Source organism: Labrus mixtus, chromosome 8, assembly GCF_963584025.1.
Source record: "Labrus mixtus chromosome 8, fLabMix1.1, whole genome shotgun sequence".
Taxonomy (NCBI): Eukaryota; Metazoa; Chordata; class Actinopteri; order Labriformes; family Labridae; genus Labrus; species Labrus mixtus.
Window position 1 is genome coordinate 9,604,612 of NC_083619.1, and position 18,518 is coordinate 9,623,129.

The 18,518-nt window shown below is 37.8% G+C and overlaps 2 protein-coding genes across 2 annotated transcripts; both read left to right on the top strand.

Moving 5' to 3' along the window:
* Window positions 1-272: 272 nt before the first annotated feature.
* On the top strand, window positions 273-2,814 carry fbxo36b (F-box protein 36b). Its single transcript, XM_061043668.1, has 4 exons — window positions 273-519; window positions 714-822; window positions 1,584-1,756; window positions 1,995-2,814. Exons 1-4 carry the CDS (start codon window positions 424-426, stop codon window positions 2,517-2,519), a joined length of 903 nt encoding a protein of 300 aa, XP_060899651.1. The 5' UTR covers window positions 273-423; the 3' UTR covers window positions 2,520-2,814.
* Window positions 2,815-7,584: 4,770 nt separating this feature from the next.
* grk7a (G protein-coupled receptor kinase 7a) lies at window positions 7,585-15,174 on the top strand. Its single transcript, XM_061044122.1, has 4 exons — window positions 7,585-8,352; window positions 9,922-10,377; window positions 12,880-13,160; window positions 13,498-15,174. The coding sequence occupies exons 1-4, from the start codon at window positions 7,756-7,758 to the stop codon at window positions 13,835-13,837; spliced, it is 1,674 nt and encodes a 557-aa protein (XP_060900105.1). The 5' UTR covers window positions 7,585-7,755; the 3' UTR covers window positions 13,838-15,174.
* Window positions 15,175-18,518: the final 3,344 nt, after the last annotated feature.

The following is an 18,518-nucleotide window of genomic DNA, read 5'->3' on the forward strand; positions in this document are numbered from 1 at the left end:
ATCTATTTTATGTAAAAAGGTGTCAGTTAAATATTAGGAACACCCTCTTGTGTTGCATCACTAAGCATGGTAAGTGCAAAACTAAACCTTAAAATTTAACTTACGGATTCAACACCAATAGCCTACAAATGAAGTGCCTCATAGCCACCTGAAGATTGAGATAAGGCCTACAGTGCATTAGTTTCAGCTAAGTGTATTTATAAGCAAATGAGTGAACACATTTTACTGTGTATCCCCATGTCCATTATTTCACAGCCAACTCGATATTTAGTCAACATTGTGTTACTCAAACCTTCCTAGAATACATAATATTTACATTTGGCTAAAATAGGCTTAATGCTAAACTTCTTTCCTTATTATTTGACCGTAACGACTTCTCCAGTTAAGAGAGCGCTGTTGCCATGACAACACAGAAACTTTGACATGGCGTCCCTCTTAACAGACCCGCTGTTTGAAATCTCTGGACGCGGTTCACCACCAAACAAAACTTTTTACTATTTTGCTGCCACGAACACCGTTGTAAGTACCGGTAATTTGATAAGAACTGTCAGTATTCGGATGTTTTTGTGTGTGCCATTTCATAAACAGGGTGTTGCTCATGATGGTCTCACCGTTGTAAACTACCATTTGAAACTGAACGTTTGCTAGTAGCCTAAGAACTTCAACAATACAACATTTAAAGTAACATATTGTAATTTAATGCTGATTTTCAGGTGATCTGGAGATGGTGGAAGATATCCCTGAGAAGTGCAGACAGGCACGCCAGACCTGGGGAGCTGAAGGAGTCTCACCAGGACTTCTTGGATGACACTCAGTTACAGAGTAAAGACTTAATAATTCACACTTTGTCTACACCTGAAAACATTGTTAAATTCATCTTTTTTTAAAGTTAGATTTCCCAGATTTGTCCACCTAGCCTATATCATGAAAAAGATCAATAATACGTTTTTCACTCCACTTTTAACTGGGAGATTCATGTTAATTTTATATTTGACATGTCATGCTATATGAAAAACAACAAGTGTAATTAATACAATAACAATTTATACAGTGTTTCTTCAAAATGAAAGAGAGTCACTTTTAAATGTCTACTATAATTAGGTCTACTTCTTTTAACTGAAATGTATGTGTTTGCGTGGCTTTTGGTTGGTATATGAGAGGGGTCAAAAAACAGGGACCACTCCTTCCAGTCATAGTTCTGCACTAAATAACTCAGAAAACCTCTAATCTTAAGTGGTGCCTCCATAGTGTTAGTCTACAGAGAGCATTTCAGAGGGGAGTGTCTATTTGACAAATTGTTGTTAAAAAAGGACAAACAATCTGGTCAGCTGTGCTGAAATATGTTCAAATGTTTTGGAAATACTCACCAATCAGGCTTAAAATGACAAAGTTTATTTCTATAAAGCTTTGATAAGCCTAGGCTTTTTATACTTTCCATTTTAAGCAACACTAGACCACTACAGAAATGTATTTTTTTTTTATCATACGGTGCTTTAGATGTTAATTGTTCTATAATCAGTTCTGTATAGCAGGCATGTGTATATATTATGTGAGAACATACTGAATGATCGGCTTCTTCCCAGGTGAGGTCAGTATGGTTTTCGGTCCTCAAATTTTGCAGTACACCAAAGCTCTGTGCCAAGGCCACTTTGATTATCTGGAGCGCCTGCCTGACTCCTTACTTCTGTCGATAATAAATTATCTACAACTAGAGGATGTGGGTCAACTTGGACGGACGTCACACAGGTTCAAGCAGGTAAGTTCTAGAGACAGACAAAAAAAAGTGCTTCTATCCATAAATTGTATCCAGGGAAATGAATCATTAAGTTTATGATTTAGTTTTAAGCATTTTACAATTTGCCTTTTGTTGGTCTGTTACATGAATACACCATAAGAAATCATCAGTTTTTAAACCTAAATGTTTTTTGTTTTGGAAAGCAAATTATTTCGATGTGACAAATCAGCTCTAATGTTTACATTGCTCTGCCCTTCAGCTATGTATGTCAGACGGGTTTTGGGAGCAGGCAGTGCGCCGACACTGCAACACCGTTTCAGATGAGGTAACTTCTCTGGCAGCTGAGGTGGGATGGTTCAGCATCTTCTTCACCAGCAAGCTGCAGCTGCAGAAATTGCTTAGCCGCAGGAGGCTGAAGTCTTATGAGGACCATGAGGAAAGGGTCTCTGACCGCAATAAAATGGTTCAGGAATCTATTGATGAAAACTCAGAGGAAGAACAGATATCCGGTCCTGAGCTGGACTCTCAACTTGGTATTATCCCCGATCCAAGCCTTGGCTCCGAAACTGGCACTGGCTTTGACACCAGCTCTTGCTGTGATGCTGACCCTTACCCTGACCCTTGCCTTGAACCTGAGGCTGGCTCTGAATTCAGCTTTCCCTTGTCTGACCAATTGTTGAAGGAGACCAAGAAGTGTGTGGAGGAAATGCAGGGCCCAAACGATGCACTGATTATTGGAGGAGTAGACTGCAGTGCAGAGCCAGACAAGACACAGAGTGAATGACTGTTACACATTCCTCAACCTTAGATGAGCTGTGTAATGACCATCACAATAATTGCATCTTTAATTTGATAAATACATTTTTCTCAATATGTGTCATATAGTTTCTGAGTTGTTGATCCTCTACAGTATCTGGGTTTTATTACTTTCTGTTTTTACTGTGCCATTAACTTTCTGACTAAGTGTAATAATACACAAACTAAAAATGCAAGAGGACCTTATAGGTTGTTATATTTGTTCACGGTAATAATTGTTTTGGTCTACACAAGTTTAACGTTTTACATCTAATGTACATAACACAATAAATATACTAAATATAGTTCTGCTGTTTGTTGCTTATTATTCTCAAAGTTATTTCAAACACAACTTCTGTAACTATGTGCCACTTTAGTTTGAGATTTACGAGGGGGGGGGGGGGCACAGGAACATTGTAAGTAATGTCAGGTAGGTGTTAATGCTTATTAATGCTTCATAAGATACTTTACTTCATCTGAATGCCTTCAAGAAACTTATATTTATGTATTTTACTGTGGGGAAAATTATAAGTTATTGTTTTGATAGATTTAGCATGTAATTCATTATGAATCAGGAGCAGGTCATTAAGAAAAAGTAGCCAATATTAAGATCTAACCCTATAACTTATATCTATAAGAAAAAATTCTATCCATATTTACTACTGTATATGTATCAAACTGGGACGTTTGTAACCTTGATCTTGATGCAGATTTATTTGGAAACGGTGATTCATTGATAAGAAATTCTGATCTGTATTTGTGAGACAGGATTTTGTGTGCCTTATTGTGTGTGACCTTTTAACAACGTTCCATTCAATCATCTTAACATTTTTTTTAACCAGGTCATGGTTCTTAGAAAAAAAGTGCCCGCACTATAACAACTTAAAGTGGCAGCTCACTTCTGATTCTGATAGTATGTCATCTGTGGTTGAGAAGTTATCCTAAGTCTTTCTTGTATCTTAAGGGCATATGAATATTACTGAGTCCAACGACATTCAGAAGTAATTTTCAATTGCCTCTTGCTATACCAAAGCTTTCAAATCTGCTATTACTAACTACTTTGGTTACTGACTATTCTGGCCTGTTGGGTCCACCCTGCTGAAACTGGAGTTCTGGATACCAATCAGGTGTGGATACCATCCTTACTCAGCTTGAAAACATACTTCTGCAACATATGAGTGGCAGGCTATAGCACCATAGATACCACAGATCTCTGCAGGTTTTGGGTCACGATTGAAATAATTATGGAAGGGGCCATGAATCAGGTATTCTTGGAAAACCCTCACAACATGTTTGGGTATTATGCAGGAGCCTTATCAGATATCTGATCCAACTCACAGCCAGATGGTAATCTGATGATGAGCTCATGTCCTCAATTCTAGAGCATATGACCTCAGAGCTGATAAAACATCTACTAAGTAAATCGCTGACCTTTGTTCCACTAAAAACCTACTCGCCATCCCATTTCAGGTCAGGAAGGCCAGTTGCTCCAATCACAGTCCTCAGGGTGTATCAACCCTCTACAGAATGAGAGTTAAAGTCTACCAGACTTCCTGTGAGGTCACTAGGTTGAGCAGCACCTGACCTGCTCTGCTCTAAAGGTGCAAACAACAGCCAATATTCCTTTTAATGAAAATAAGCAACCAGAGGAGCTTTTCATCCAACCAAGAACTCCTCACTTGGCTGCTACTCTTGTATAACTCTGCTGAAAAGCTGCCAAGTCCACTGAAGCCTGGTGGGCCGGGCTAGCCTTTGCTCCTTGCACTTTGGCAGCATTCACCTTAAATGAGATGCAACAATGTAGAGGTTCCTTATATGCCTTTGACCATCTCAGCTCTGAGTTTTTTTTGTCACAAAGTGAGTGTGTTGAACTCCAACCACAGTCAGTATGTATGCAGCAGGGGATAGGTATTCAGTGTTAATGTGCAGTGTTGGCATGAATCTATTTATTGTATCACTTCATGTTGTAGTTTCTAGTATCCATTCGGTTTTCTGCTTATCCTCAGAGAGTTGATATTGAAAGATAGGCAAGGTACACACATTATCACAAGTAAATTACAGGCCTGACAAACAACCATTCACACCTCCTGCCAGCTATAATAGACCCCAATTTAACTTTCTTGTATAGGTTTGCAATTAAATCCTTAGAAAATCGGTGCTGTTGGAAAATGTTTAAAGGCCCAAGACTGCTGGCATGTTGGAACCCAGAACTTTTTTGCATGAAGGCGACCATCATGCTGTCCTATTTATAAGTATGGTCATTTCTATTCCCCATTTCCTGCTTTAACATTGAGATACCAATTATACTTCTTTCGATGCTGACCAAGAAAGAACAGACCTAGATGCACCTTGTGCAGCTAACAAATAAGCTTGTTTTTATGTTTTAGTTGGCTTTTATTTGTCGGTGCTCCCTAAAATGTCCTCACTGTTCCATTGGGAATATTTTCAACCACTGCCTCTTGAGAGCTTGAGAGAGCCCATAAGAGGATGGAGTCAGACCACAAAGCAGACCATGTGGGGAATGGGATGAAAACGCTCTGCTCTTCTTAACCTTTCCTTCTTCTTTAGGCATGGCTAATCTTCCCAAGGGTAAAGCAGTAGGGCGCTCAAAGAGCAAATATCTTATTTAGGAAAATATCAAACATCTTAAACAGAGTGGAGAAGAGAAGTAGGAATTTCACTCATATGGTGTATCTCTTTCTCTCTCTCTCTCTGATCTTTGCTATTTTTCTCAATAACTTGATCTCCTTTGTCACCACTCTGCTGGTAAACCCTGGGTTTTGACATCATTTGAGGTAGGCTTTTATGTACAAATTTAAAAAATATGTATCAGTTTGTAAACTGCATTTGATTAAAGTTATCCATCTCAGCAGGAATGCAACATATAGTAGACCCATACACTTGGCTTTCAGCTTACATCTCCCTGTCTTCCCTGACCTACTGAAAGATGAAACCTGTAGTCTCTTTTCATCCACTCAGGAGGCTTAACTTCTTACTGACACTATGATCCATTTACAACAGGACTGACGTTTGATATATTTGATATTTACAGCAGATAGTTTTAACAGGGACATGCAGCGTTCTTAAAAATAATATATCAAAACCATAATCTCTTGTTTTAACACTTTTGGGACACATCCAACCACTAGTGGCTCAGTGTGATTAATTCTCTGGCTTCATGAGTTAGAAGGCCTCAGTCTCTCTGAGCAAGCAAAGCTCTTGATCTTTTGCGGGGCACTGAGAGCTTGAGACCATTTGAGAAAGGATTAACTAATATTGTCTGAGGTTTGTCATACTGAATTAGCCTACATTGCCATAGCTGTATTGAAGGTCACTGCAAAAGCAATAAAGATAAGAAAATGTAATTCATAATTTACCATGGGTACAAATACTGTTAAACAATGAAACACAAATATCCTCTTAACTAAATCTAAAGAATGACCTGTGTCTACCTAAAACCTTGTGGCTCTCTTCTTGTGTGTAGACTCTGTAAGGTATCAAGTGTATTCTCAGAGTGATCTCGGTCCTGTCACATGATAGAGGTCATACGCTTCAGGCTTTTTATAAACCACCTGGTGAAAAGAAGCTCGAGTGCTACATTGATCTGATCCTCTGAGTCTTTGACTCCTGATTTTAACAAGCATCGCCCCACTGTTACCGAGTGATTCTTCCTTCTGTAAGAACATGGACTATTATCTCCTTGTGGTTTTCAATATCATACCAGATAACATCTTCAATTCAAACCTATTATTATTATTATTATATATAATAATGTATATATATATATGTATATATATATTTTTAATTATTAAACATTTTTCATACAATTGCTTATTGGTTAAAAGAACAGTGTAGCATATACTACTAACTTCTTGTAAGCGTCAATGTTAAACAGTATATAGCACATTACATGTGTTAAGTAAAAAAAGAAAAAATACATCTTAAAAATAATTAATACGATTTTCTAATGCATTTAAAATAATTATGACAAAGCTGTGAGCACAAGATCGACTGAACAAGCCCAGATCCTACCATTAGTCTTTTTGACATTTTCTTTAATTGAATAATATCTAAATATTTCTCATTACTCAGATTATTTCACTGCTTTATTCATGACACTGAAATACACATCTGCTCGAATATAGTACATTAGTTTGAAAAACATTCTTCATATCTCCACCTACCCATATTTAGTTTATATAGCTCTACATACAGTATGTCCTTTAGAAAACAACTCAAAGTAACCTGTTTTATTTAAAAAAGAAAATTTAAATACTCAAGAAATTGTACTATATAATCACGCCAAATTTTATGTAGGCTTTCTCTTCTGTATCCAACTAATTATTTACTCACAGTTCAATCCATAGTTATAGCTTTAACAAGACATGTACATGTTAAAAAAAATGTTTTAAATTTAGCAGAAAAGTTTGAAGATTTGATTGTATTAACTTGTTGGTCACTGATGAGAGTCAATTATGAAAGAGCAGAGGCCAAAAACGAAGCAGACAGATTAGGAGTAAGCTCTCTAAAGTTCCTGCTACTTTGAGACTGGGAGGAGGAAAGAGAAGTAGATGAGTATGTGGAGATATTCTGCCATATTGCAGAATCATGGTTGCCTATATTACCAGCTTTCATTGAAAATATTTCACATAGCCTTTTGCTCAAGACTCCGATGAGGCTACAACTTAACTTTAATCTTTATGCTCTGAAATCACATGTTGATACAGATTTCCCCAACTTTCATAAAAAGACTCACAAATACATAGTGATAGTTTTTGCAAATGTATCCTTTTTTTCAAGCGAATTTACCGCTGTTTTTTTATTTTCTCTTGCTGTGTCTCACCATTAAATGCATGGTCAACAGAACCCTTAGAACCACACTTGGAGACTACTGAACAGCAAGAGCAAATATAGAGAGTTACAAAGCCTCTTAGGACAGAGCCCGCTTACGATTCCCTTTCCGTGCACAGCATCCTCGAATAGACCACACAAAGATCCTTAAGCCAAAATCCCTCCCTGGTATTTAATTCTAAATGAGTAATTACTGGGTGTGTCAGTGTGTCTTCGGAATCCAGGTAGGCTGGGTGAAGGAGCTCACTTACTGGCTGGCTTTGGAGGGAATTGCAGTCTCACACTGATACATTCTGAAAGACACTGCGCTGCTGTAAGAGGGCCACTGAAGAACCCAGTCACTTAGGGGGGACAGACCACATACAGCCGCCAAGATGTGTGACATGGGGGGATTGGATAACCTGGTGGCCAATACGGCCTACCTAAAAGCCCAGGGTGGTGATGACAAGGAGATGAAAAAGCGCCGTCGAAGCTTGGCTCTCCCAAAGCCTGAGCAATGTGCTACAGTACGAGCTTCCATCGACAAGGACTTTACATCACTTTGTGAAAGGCAGCCTATTGGCAAAAAGTTTTTCCGTGATTTCCTGGCAAACAACAAAGATTTCAAGCTGGCTGCTGATTTCCTGGATGAGCTCTATGATTGGGATCTGGCTGAAGGTGCAGCAAAAGACAAGGCCCGCCAAAACATCATCAAAAAGTTTTGCAAGGCTGACTCCAAAAATTTCCTGTCCTTTCTCAGCGGGGAGCCTGGTGAAAAATGCAAGGGAGTGACAGATGCCAACTTTGAGGAGGTGATGAAATCCAAGGTCCAGGAAGGCGTACGAAGTTATCTCAAAGACAAACCCTTTACAGACTACCAGGCCGGCCCCTACTTTGATAAATTCCTCCAGTGGAAAGAGTACGAGAAACAGCCCATCAGTGACAAATACTTCTATGAGTTTAGAACTCTGGGGAAAGGTGGCTTTGGAGAGGTAAGCATGAAAACTCTTCAATTTGTAACCTCATTTGGAATTTGTGTTAGGCTTAATAACTTAACTCTTAGTATTATTCAAACAGAAGAACTCTTAAGGGCCATCCAATGTATGAAAGTGTTTCCAGTTTCCAAAATACGAGTTATCTACATAATTTTTTGCAGTATATTAAATTATTAACAGAAGATATGCATTCCACAGCTTTTGTGATTATTGTGATGGTGCTACAGGAGATAATTACAGTGCATTGTCAGTTTTATTCTATTTTTGAAATCTACAGGGATGTATTGGCTTCTAAGCATAAGAAAGGATTGTCTAGGATAAGAGATCAAGCCTTACATAATCATGAGGATTTAACATGTCTCAAGGTGACCATGAAGTTATGTGGCTTATAGGTGTACCATGTTAAGTTGAGGAAATCATGTCTTATGTTGCAATGTAACATCTGCAATGTAACATCTGCAAAGCAACGATCTTCAAGAAAGTAATCGTTGTTTGGTATCTTGTGCAGGGTTATATGATTTAAAAAGAAATACTTATCAACTAAAATTTGCATTGCCTTATCAAGATCTGTGTTCCAGTACACACCTGAATATGACAGTAGAACATGTCCAAAAATAACAAAGAATATACATTTATTTTACAGTAGATGGTTAGAGAAGGTGCCTGTGAGACAATGTTTTGCAAACAACGATTGTATAAATTGCTGAAATAGAAAAGAGCAATATATATTGTTTAACGTTTTAAGATTGATGATGAGAGCTGTCATAATAAAATTAATTATCATGTCATCGGTTTGGCTGAGAGCATAAAAAGTAACGAGGACCCACAAATGGCCCTTGAGGAACCTCATAACAGCATTTTAGCTCATAGCAGCATGCTACAACCACATTTCAGGAAACCGAATGATATGTATAAACCAAAAGGAATATAGAAAGTGGTTAAGGCATAAAAAAGTACTTACAGTAATGTTTTAATTTACATCATGTTAAATATAACAAATTCCAAATCTGTTTTATGAATGCTAGAATACAGTTTTCTTCTAAAGTGATTAGGAGTGAAACAAAGAAACAAATCATTTGATCTGATCAAAGAACTTTGATACCGGACCAACCTTCACTGCTATTGTAACTTTCTCAGTTTAATTACAAACCTGACCCTGTGATTCAGCAATTATTGAGTTGGACAAATTCTCTTCTGCTTGTGTAAAATAGTTTTTTAAATACTTAAATATGGCAAACATGGTGAATGGCTTACTTTGAAAATTAAATCTATTTGTCCATTTATAATGTAATAATACTGTGCTAGTGACTTTTAAATATACAATTTTCCTGGAGCATACTTGGATTTAAGCTACACTTTTAAACAAAAGTGGAACTACATAAAGATTTCAGTCATTCAAACAATTGTGTTTAATTGTTCCTCTGCTACCTAGAGGCCTGCATGTTAGTTTTAATCCAGTAGTTCATGTATTAAGACTTCGGGAAATGGGTTTAGAATAATCAAATAACGTTTTTTAACATTGGTACTAGAAATGAGTTTCTTTTTAACAAAAATGTCTTTCCACAGGTATGTGCTGTTCAAGTTAAGAACACAGGCCAGATGTATGCCTGTAAGAAGTTGTGTAAAAAACGACTGAAGAAGAAGGGTGGTGAGAAGATGGCCCTATTGGAGAAGAAGATCTTGGAAAAAGTTAATAGCCTGTTTCTGGTCAACTTGGGATACGCTTATGACACCAAGACCCACCTGTGCCTTGTCATGACCCTGATGAATGGAGGAGATCTCAAATATCACATTTACAACATGGGCTATGATGGAAAAGGTGTGGACAAGGGCATTGAGATGAAACGCGTCATCCACTACACAGCGCAGATCACGACTGGCATTCTGCATCTGCATGACATGAATATCATATATCGTGATATGAAGCCAGAGAACGTGTTGCTGGATAGTCTAGGCCAGTGCCGACTTTCAGATTTGGGTTTGGCCATAGAGATTGTTCCAGAGAAGACCGTCACCCAGATGGTGAGTGTTATCCTGGCTGAAATTGCAAATGCCTCTTGACTTTTGAACTACAATAGGATGTGCACTCTCCTAGCATTAAGGATGCTATTTATTTATACATTAGGGGACAAAGTGGTGAGATGTCAGAAATGAAAAATATTGAATCATAGCATGATTTTACATCATGATGACAGATGCCCACCCTTGAGGGTCACACACATCTATTATTGAAAGTGTATGTGGAGCAGAGCAGAGGTCAGGCAATAATCCCCAACTGACTCTTTACAGAGAAGCTGAACTTTGAAACATCAAGATGATGGCCACGTGCTCATTCACATACTTAGACACAAAGTGTGACACAGAAAAGATTAAAAAACAGAGCAACTTGGCTGGGTGATACCTGCTCTACATCTTCACCCTCTCAGAGTTCACTGATCTAAAGAGGAGAATCTGAGCTCAGGCTTCTGGACAGGCTGTCAATCTTAGTGGGGTTTTTACTTTAAATCCGGACAGGGATTACTACTTAAAGATCTCTGCAATGAGTGACTCTGAATCCATTATATAACTAAATTGATCCTTTAGTGACAGATTATAGCATGGCCATTTATATGCCAACATTTTGTAAAGGGCTATGTCTGAAGTCCACAGATCTTGCTGTAGAGTTTTTCCCTCTGCATAAATTACTTTTTCTTAGTTTTTCTTATCTGTGCTGAAGTTACTTCCCACAACACATTACAAAGCCTTTTACCTGATGTCTTTTCTTTTAACTTGAGAAGCAATGTTATTTGTAAGTTCAGTCTTTTTTGTATTTCTTTTTTACACTAAGTGGCTGCACAGTGGGAGTTATGGACATGATTGCTGGGCAGATCAATCACTGAGCTTTAAAATGTACCAGTTGCCCACAAAGATTCTTCATGCATATATGTGACCATAACCTTGTAAATTACAGATAAAGTAAAGACTCAGGACAAATAGAATCATTTCAAAAGGGTCTTTATTTTTTATTTTTTTTACTACTCATATGATATTTTAACCACTAAGAATGGTTTCCTTTTCAGTTTCTTAGAGACTTACTTGCAGTAGCAAAGAGTAAGCTCTCAGTTCCATGAAAGTCCAGTAAGCTCATTATCCAGTACTCTGATGCTCCTCAGCCAGCCAAAATGACTGGGCTAACCTCCTACAGGCAAGGCTGGCTTTGGTCCCCTAATCCTCTTAGTGGCATTACACAAGTCTGTCCCTGATTAGATTGACAGATCCAGGTAAAAACCTATGATGAATATATTCAGACATGTTAGCTTGCAAACAAGGTGACTTAAACTGGGTTGACAAACGAGATCTGTTCCTTGTTTGAACCAAGATCAGATTAATTTAGGTGATAATTTTGTAACCTGTGTGATTCTACATAACAGTTTGGCCTCTTCGACTGACCAGGGTGTGCAGGTTCTTTACGTGCACGGTTAAACAGCTTACTAACAGATACACACATTGCATATGCTCAAAATATAGTTATAAAATGCCAACTGGGGAAGTAAAAATAACTGCCGAAATTTGAGAGACTTGCATGTGAGGTGACAGAGGAGCAAGTAATAGGACATGTTTTGCAGCACATCCTGCATACATTTGATCAAGTGAGCTGTTGTAACATTTTCCCAATAATCAGCTTGAAGGGTTGAGCCAGGGTCATAGTCTTGTCAAAGAAGGTAAAGGGTTGATCTTAAGGTACCAAACGTGTTTAGAGATCACATTCTGACATGGAAAAGAACAAATAATTGATTTGATGTATTTTTTTCTGAGTTTAAAAGTCACAAAAGTTATAGAAATAGTCTTAAAAATGATGCAGCCTCCTACACTCACTTGTGGCAACACTTCAACTTATGCTAAAATATGCAAAAACATGTTTCTCCAGGACATTGGCTCAATGCTAGTGTGCAGAGTGTGTGCATTCATAATAAATGAGATGCATGGCTCCGTGTAGTCCGGATGTTACGTATCTCTGATGGTGACACTAGCTTCCAGAAATGGTCAGCCTTTATATAAGAGCCTGGACAACTCTGTCAGTGTGTAGACATACATGACTCTTGACAGGTAGTAAGCTTAGCATTAGGATTAAGCTGCTGGTCAAAGAGGGTTGGGAGCAGAGGAGAGGGGAGAGAGTGAGCAAGAGAGGGAAAGGTGAAAGTAACACAGACAGGGACAGAAAGAGAACATGAAGGCTGGAGTAAATATGTAGTAACCCAGGCTACTGACCTTCAAGTTTGCTTTTTACCTTCCACAAGAACCTCTTCCTGTTTTCTGAGTCTTTTCAGGAATTTACTGTTCACATCAAGCATTTCACTGTTCTATGACATAAGCCTTTATATTTCTTTATGATTGACAGTCTATTTTTTTATCTGGAGAACTTGCTACAAATGGAAAAAATATCAAAAAGTTACTACTCATATGAAGCACACAATCATTTCATAAATGCCTTGTATACAAACCTCATATTCACTCTTTTTTTGTCCACTTATTTCTCTCCTCCAGGCTGGTACTGGAGCGTACATGGCCCCGGAGCTTCTTAGCAAAACTCCCTACAGGACATCAGTGGACTGGTGGGCCCTTGGTTGCAGTATTTATGAGATGGTTGCTGGCTACACACCTTTCAAAGGCCCTGACAACAAGAAAGAGAAGGTGGAGAAGGAGGAGGTACAGCGCCGTATTCAAAACGAGGAACCCAAGTGGGAGCACAAGTGCTTTGATGCTCCCACCAAAGACATCATCCAGGGGTTCCTCAAGAAGAAAATTGAAGAGCGTCTTGGCATGAAGTAAGAGCTTCTTCTACACTTTTAAGCTGTAAGAAAGACACTTATTTTAAGTGGCTGCATGCATTAGCATGGATTTGGCAAGATATTATGTACATTTTAGTTTATTGGAATTTGCAGAGGTATTTTATGATATTATTTCTGAAAGCCGTTTCACATTTAAAAAAATATCATAATCCTAGTTTGTCATAATTAAAAATTAAAAATGGAACCAGTTTAGTTAGGGCAACACATGGCTAAAAAAAAATCTTCATTTCATCATCATTTCCACCTGTGCTGCCACTTAGTCTTTATTTCTGACACTGTAGTTTTGAAATACTGACACTTGCCTTATCTTTAGGAACAACTTGGAAGATCCCAGGAAGCACGAGTGGTTCAAATCCATAAACTTCCCCCGTCTGGAGGCCGGCCTGGTCGATCCTCCCTGGGTGCCCAAGCCCAACGTCGTCTACGCCAAGGACACTGGCGACATCGCTGAGTTCTCCGAGATCAAAGGTATCGAGTTTGACGCAAAGGACGACAAATTCTTCAAGGAGTTTAGCACAGGTGCTGTGGCCATTCAGTGGCAGCAGGAGATGGTTGACACTGGACTGTTTGATGAGCTCAACGATCCCAACAGGAAAGAGGGCGGAGGAGATCCTGATGACGAAAAGAAGTCTGGCACGTGTATATTGCTGTGAGAGGCCACATGTTTGTATCTACCATTTATAACACTCAATAAATTGTTGCTTTTCTTGGTCAGATGCGCATTAACACTGATGTAAAAGATGAACGGAGGGAGGTGAGCACGAGCATCTATGTTGGGATAGATGTACTATCCCTCTCTTTTAAAGATGCTCATGGTTTAGAGATCTGCTGCTTTCAAGGCGAGGTTCAGTAAAATATTGAGGACATGATGATGTATTTTAAACATCATCTCTTTGTATTACAACGTCTCTTGTAAATACATGTATGTAATTATTTAGACTTGCAAACATGTTGACCAAAAACTACTGCTAGGGGGAAATATAACAATCTTTGGATGAGTGTTAGATTAGGAAGATAAAGGCCTTTGTGCCAGAAATACTAATGACCTTTTGGTGAAAAAAATCTAAATCTAAACTGTCTCAAAAAAGCACTAACCCACCATCTTGCTTCTTGTATTGATGCCATCAAAGGTTTAATTGTTTCTGCAATACAAAGTGCTATTTAGGCTCAGAGAAAATTCAAGTATTAAACATTTTATGCTGTGGTCCTAAACCCCGATCACTGCAAGTGCATCCAGGCGCTTTTCTCTCCGCCTGACGATTTAGTTTGACAAAAGCTAGAAAAAGCAATTGTTGCTATTGTATGTATTGTATATAAAGAAATCTATCTATGCACAGAGAGGAAGGTAAATGTGTAAGTTATTTAAAATGTAGTATCTATTGATCTATTTAAAAATAAGATGAAGAATACCAAACAGCTCTTCACTAAGTCCCTCTACTGTTGGTGCTATGAGGCTCAACTTAGTGAGAACTGTGTAGCCCTGGGATGCTGGGAGAGACATGAGAGCAGAAATAGCAGTTACTTACTGCATATGAAGGAGAAACATTTTAGAGGAGTTGGGCAATAAATTCCTGTACCAGGAACACGTAGGTTGCCCTGTTCACAACCCTGAAACACTGTAAAACATCAGAGCTCTTTTCTTAGTTTGAGATGAATATGAGTAACTCAAACTAGCCGGATCCCCAATAAAAAAGAAAACACCACTGCTTTGGTTGTTGAGTTTAGAGACATTGGTTAGTTCAAAGAAAGTCCTCGTAATTTTTGTTTAACTTGTCTCAGGGTAATTATTTGCTTAAGTTTTTGAATTTCCAGATGTTGGGCAGAGTTGAGTGTTTACAGTTAATGTGAATACGATATAAATATAAATGACACATATGTACTTGTAAATATTACATGAAAGGAAACACTACTATAGAACTGAAAAAATGTAAAGCAGAAATTTCCTTGACTGCAGAATCATTTGAATAAATCAAAACATGTCTTTTGAAAACGGTGTCCTTTTTTATGTTCATTGAAATTAATGTCTTTGTCTCCATACCTTCGTCGAGGTCTGGAGCTCGTCTACCACCAGCGTCAGAGGATTGTGCAATGTTACGGATGTTGTTTCACTATATATAACCACAGAGAAAGTGCTGTTGAGGACTATGGAGTAAAACCTAAAAATATCAGCTGCATTAATCCCTTCCAGGATGCTGACTACAGCCAGGCTGTGCTCCAGGCTGCCGCAAATTAGCAAGTTCAACTCTTAGCTGATAAGGCGATAACAAGTATTATCCTTGCGCCTTCTTTGCTTAAATCAGCTTCAAATCCCCCTCCAGGTTTTGAAGCATCTCAATGTTACAGTGAATAGACAGGTTAACACAGGAAGTGGCAGCATTGCTCAGCTCAAAAACACATTTATACACATTTTGACATTTATATTTGTCTTTTGGAAACCATGCTGTATGAATGAAATGAAAGTATAGACCAATAAAATCAAATGCAAATCAGGCTATTACCTTTAAATGAAGAGAAGGGAAATTCGGCTGTTGCCTTTTCTGTATAAAATGATCCTGGAATTTAAGTTGATAGCCCAGAAAACACTGTTTCCTTCATTTCAGTTTGAATGATTTCTGAAATCCACACCCTTTCCAAACCCCAACTAATTGGCAGATGAAAATATCTGTTCTTTTTTTGTGTGCGTCTCCCAACAGCACTTGTTTACCGTACTGCAACCCAAGGACAGTAAGAGTTTAGAAGACGCTAAGGTGGATCCAGCTAAACCCTGAGAGATTATGTGACCTCCAGTGGGACTTGGGGACAAGGCGACTTGCTGACAGTCAAAGACAGAGCTGCTGCTCTTGCCTCGGGGCATTGTGGGAGCTGGTAGATAGAGATGAGGTGACATTAGAGGCGACAGGTATGATCCAACAACTTTTAACACTGACCTGATTTTTTCTGACTTCTGTGCAGAGTTACTGGTGAATTCATGCACACAAAAAGGTACATATATTTGACATTGTTACTTGGGACTAAATTACTTAGACTTAGACTTAGACTTTCTTTATTGTCATTCAAACTTGTACTTTACGGTGCAGATAAGAACAAAATTTTGTTGCATTTGGCTCGTTGTAGTGCAGGATAAAAAACAGCAGCAAGTATTTACATAGAAGAATAAGGTGCAGATATAAATAGATAAATGAGGAACTTACTACCACTACAATGAGTAGCTAATGATAACTTAATATAGAACAAAGTGGGGCATCAGAAAGAGTAGTTACTGAATCATTACCTAATCACGAGTTACTTCTTTGTTGTACCCGAGTAAAATAAGACAAAAATCTCATTACTCACAGGTGCCTTAATGAGTTTATATTTTGAAATGCATTTTTTATTTATTAGAAAAACACTTTTTACATGTTGTTATTAGAAGTGTTCAAATGTACAATAAAGTCCTTTAGTTCATTTTCTTGTTATAGTATCATCACTAATGTTACATGCACTCTGGATTGATGGAAGCATGGCGGTGTAATGCATTATGGGTAAATACAGTTTCATCAAAGGTAAAATGGTAACGAATGAAAAGGGGAGGGAAGGGAGACTTTGTAATGTACTGAGTAGGTTATAAGTTTAGTTTGTAGTAATGAAACACGTTACTGTAGGGGACACAGACGAGGTAAGTAATGATTCAGTAATGATTCAGATAGCTTCTCTATACTATTTGATGTTGATCACTGTCTATCTCATTAACTTTGTCAGTTAGTAGTTAGTTCCTCATTTGTACCCTAGTAATTATGCAAAATGTGTGTACCTTGTTGTAAAGTGTTACCATCAAAATAATTAGAAATAGCTATAAGCAAACTTGCAGACATACCTGATGCACCACACAACACTTGACACAAATCCAAATGATCTTTTACCTTGGCCATTGAAGCCAAGAGCTTCGCATTAGACTTTAGAAAGGTTGGTTTTAAATGATTAAGTAGAATAAGGATCTACAGCAACTACCCTCAAAGCTTGTTTCCCAGCAGCTATCGACTGATGTAAAATGTTGGCACGTTTAATCATGTGGATTTGTTGACATTGATTTGTCTGGTTAGAAAAACCTCAAAATGAAGACATGTGGGATGGTAAATGGCCACACTGACCCCCTCAGGCCCTGTGGCAGCATTGTGTCTGAACCACATTGTTAATAACAGCTCACTCTGTCTTTGTTTCTGGCTCCCTCACGTGGCTACAGATTTGTGCTACAATGATGGCAGGGATGAGATTGAGATGAAAGGTTTAACCATGACACAATCCCACTCAAGACGGCAAAGACTCTCTCTCTACTGTCAGGTAAGAGAACACGTACTCATGATTTCAACATCTAATGTAATTCATAACTTCAATCAACACAAATGTATTCATTCCAAAATAATTGTTGTGGTAAATTAACCAAATGAACTTGTCCCGGTGTTTCTGGTGTTTTAACCTTAGAGCATTATAGGACAGTTTTTATTAAACTTTCACAATTACTCAAATACGGTTCTTCCTCGTGAATGCTGAACTTTAAGGAACCTTTACTGCACTTGATTAAATATAGTTATTATAGTTAAATGGTAAAGATATACTATAGTACTTACAGAATTCTTTACATTATTACGAAACTATATTATGGAAATCTACAGATATATTTCTACTCTGATTATGATATACTCTAAAGAACGTTGAACACACAAATTCAAACATACAGAGCATTTTCAAGATTAAAAGAATAATTTCCTCAGCTGCTCTTTAGCTCACGACCCCTCACAAAAAGCAGTGTTGTAGAGTCCCTTTGTTACACACAATAAAACATTCTACAGAACCAGTGCTCTTATTTTGACACTAAAGGATTATTTTGCTACTGTATTGAAACTGGGCTTCAATTTCAGGTGCACGACTTTAACATTTTTCTTTGGGCATTTTTAGTAAATGGTTAATAACATAGTAGATATAAAGTAGATTGACTGAGAACATCTATCCACAATAGACTTAATTAAATAATAATTATTAAACAGACACTGGAAAATCTTTTTTTTTTCTTCAAAATCACTTTTATTTCACAATTTATTTCATCAGGTCTTAAGGCACCCTGAAGAGATGTTACAAGTTGTTCTTTCAAATGCGGGTTCCTTTTAAGACTGTGTAAACATAGCTTTGAATAAGATAATTTCCTGTAAATCTTTGCTTAAATTATTTCTTTACAGTGCACAGACATTGTGTTTTGTGACAAAAATACAGTGTGAATAAAGTTAATATGGTAGATAGTGTATATATATATACATTAAAGAGTAATAGGTTGGCAGACAATCAGATCAACAGGCTGAAGAA

What these genes read in the sequence shown, in the direction of transcription:
- fbxo36b (XM_061043668.1), top strand. Translation starts at nt 424, where the DNA reads ATGGCGTCCCTCTTAACAGACCCGCTGTTTGAAATCTCTGGACGCGGT. An exon ending in TTGCTGCCACGAACACCGTT is followed by an intron (nt 520 to 713) that starts GTAAGTACCGGT and finishes GCTGATTTTCAG; the next exon opens with GTGATCTGGAGATGGTGGAA. An exon ending in CGTCACACAGGTTCAAGCAG is followed by an intron (nt 1,757 to 1,994) that starts GTAAGTTCTAGA and finishes TCTGCCCTTCAG; the next exon opens with CTATGTATGTCAGACGGGTT.
- grk7a (XM_061044122.1), top strand. Translation starts at nt 7,756, where the DNA reads ATGTGTGACATGGGGGGATTGGATAACCTGGTGGCCAATACGGCCTAC. An exon ending in AGAAGACCGTCACCCAGATG is followed by an intron (nt 10,378 to 12,879) that starts GTGAGTGTTATC and finishes TCTCTCCTCCAG; the next exon opens with GCTGGTACTGGAGCGTACAT. An exon ending in GAAGAGCGTCTTGGCATGAA is followed by an intron (nt 13,161 to 13,497) that starts GTAAGAGCTTCT and finishes CCTTATCTTTAG; the next exon opens with GAACAACTTGGAAGATCCCA.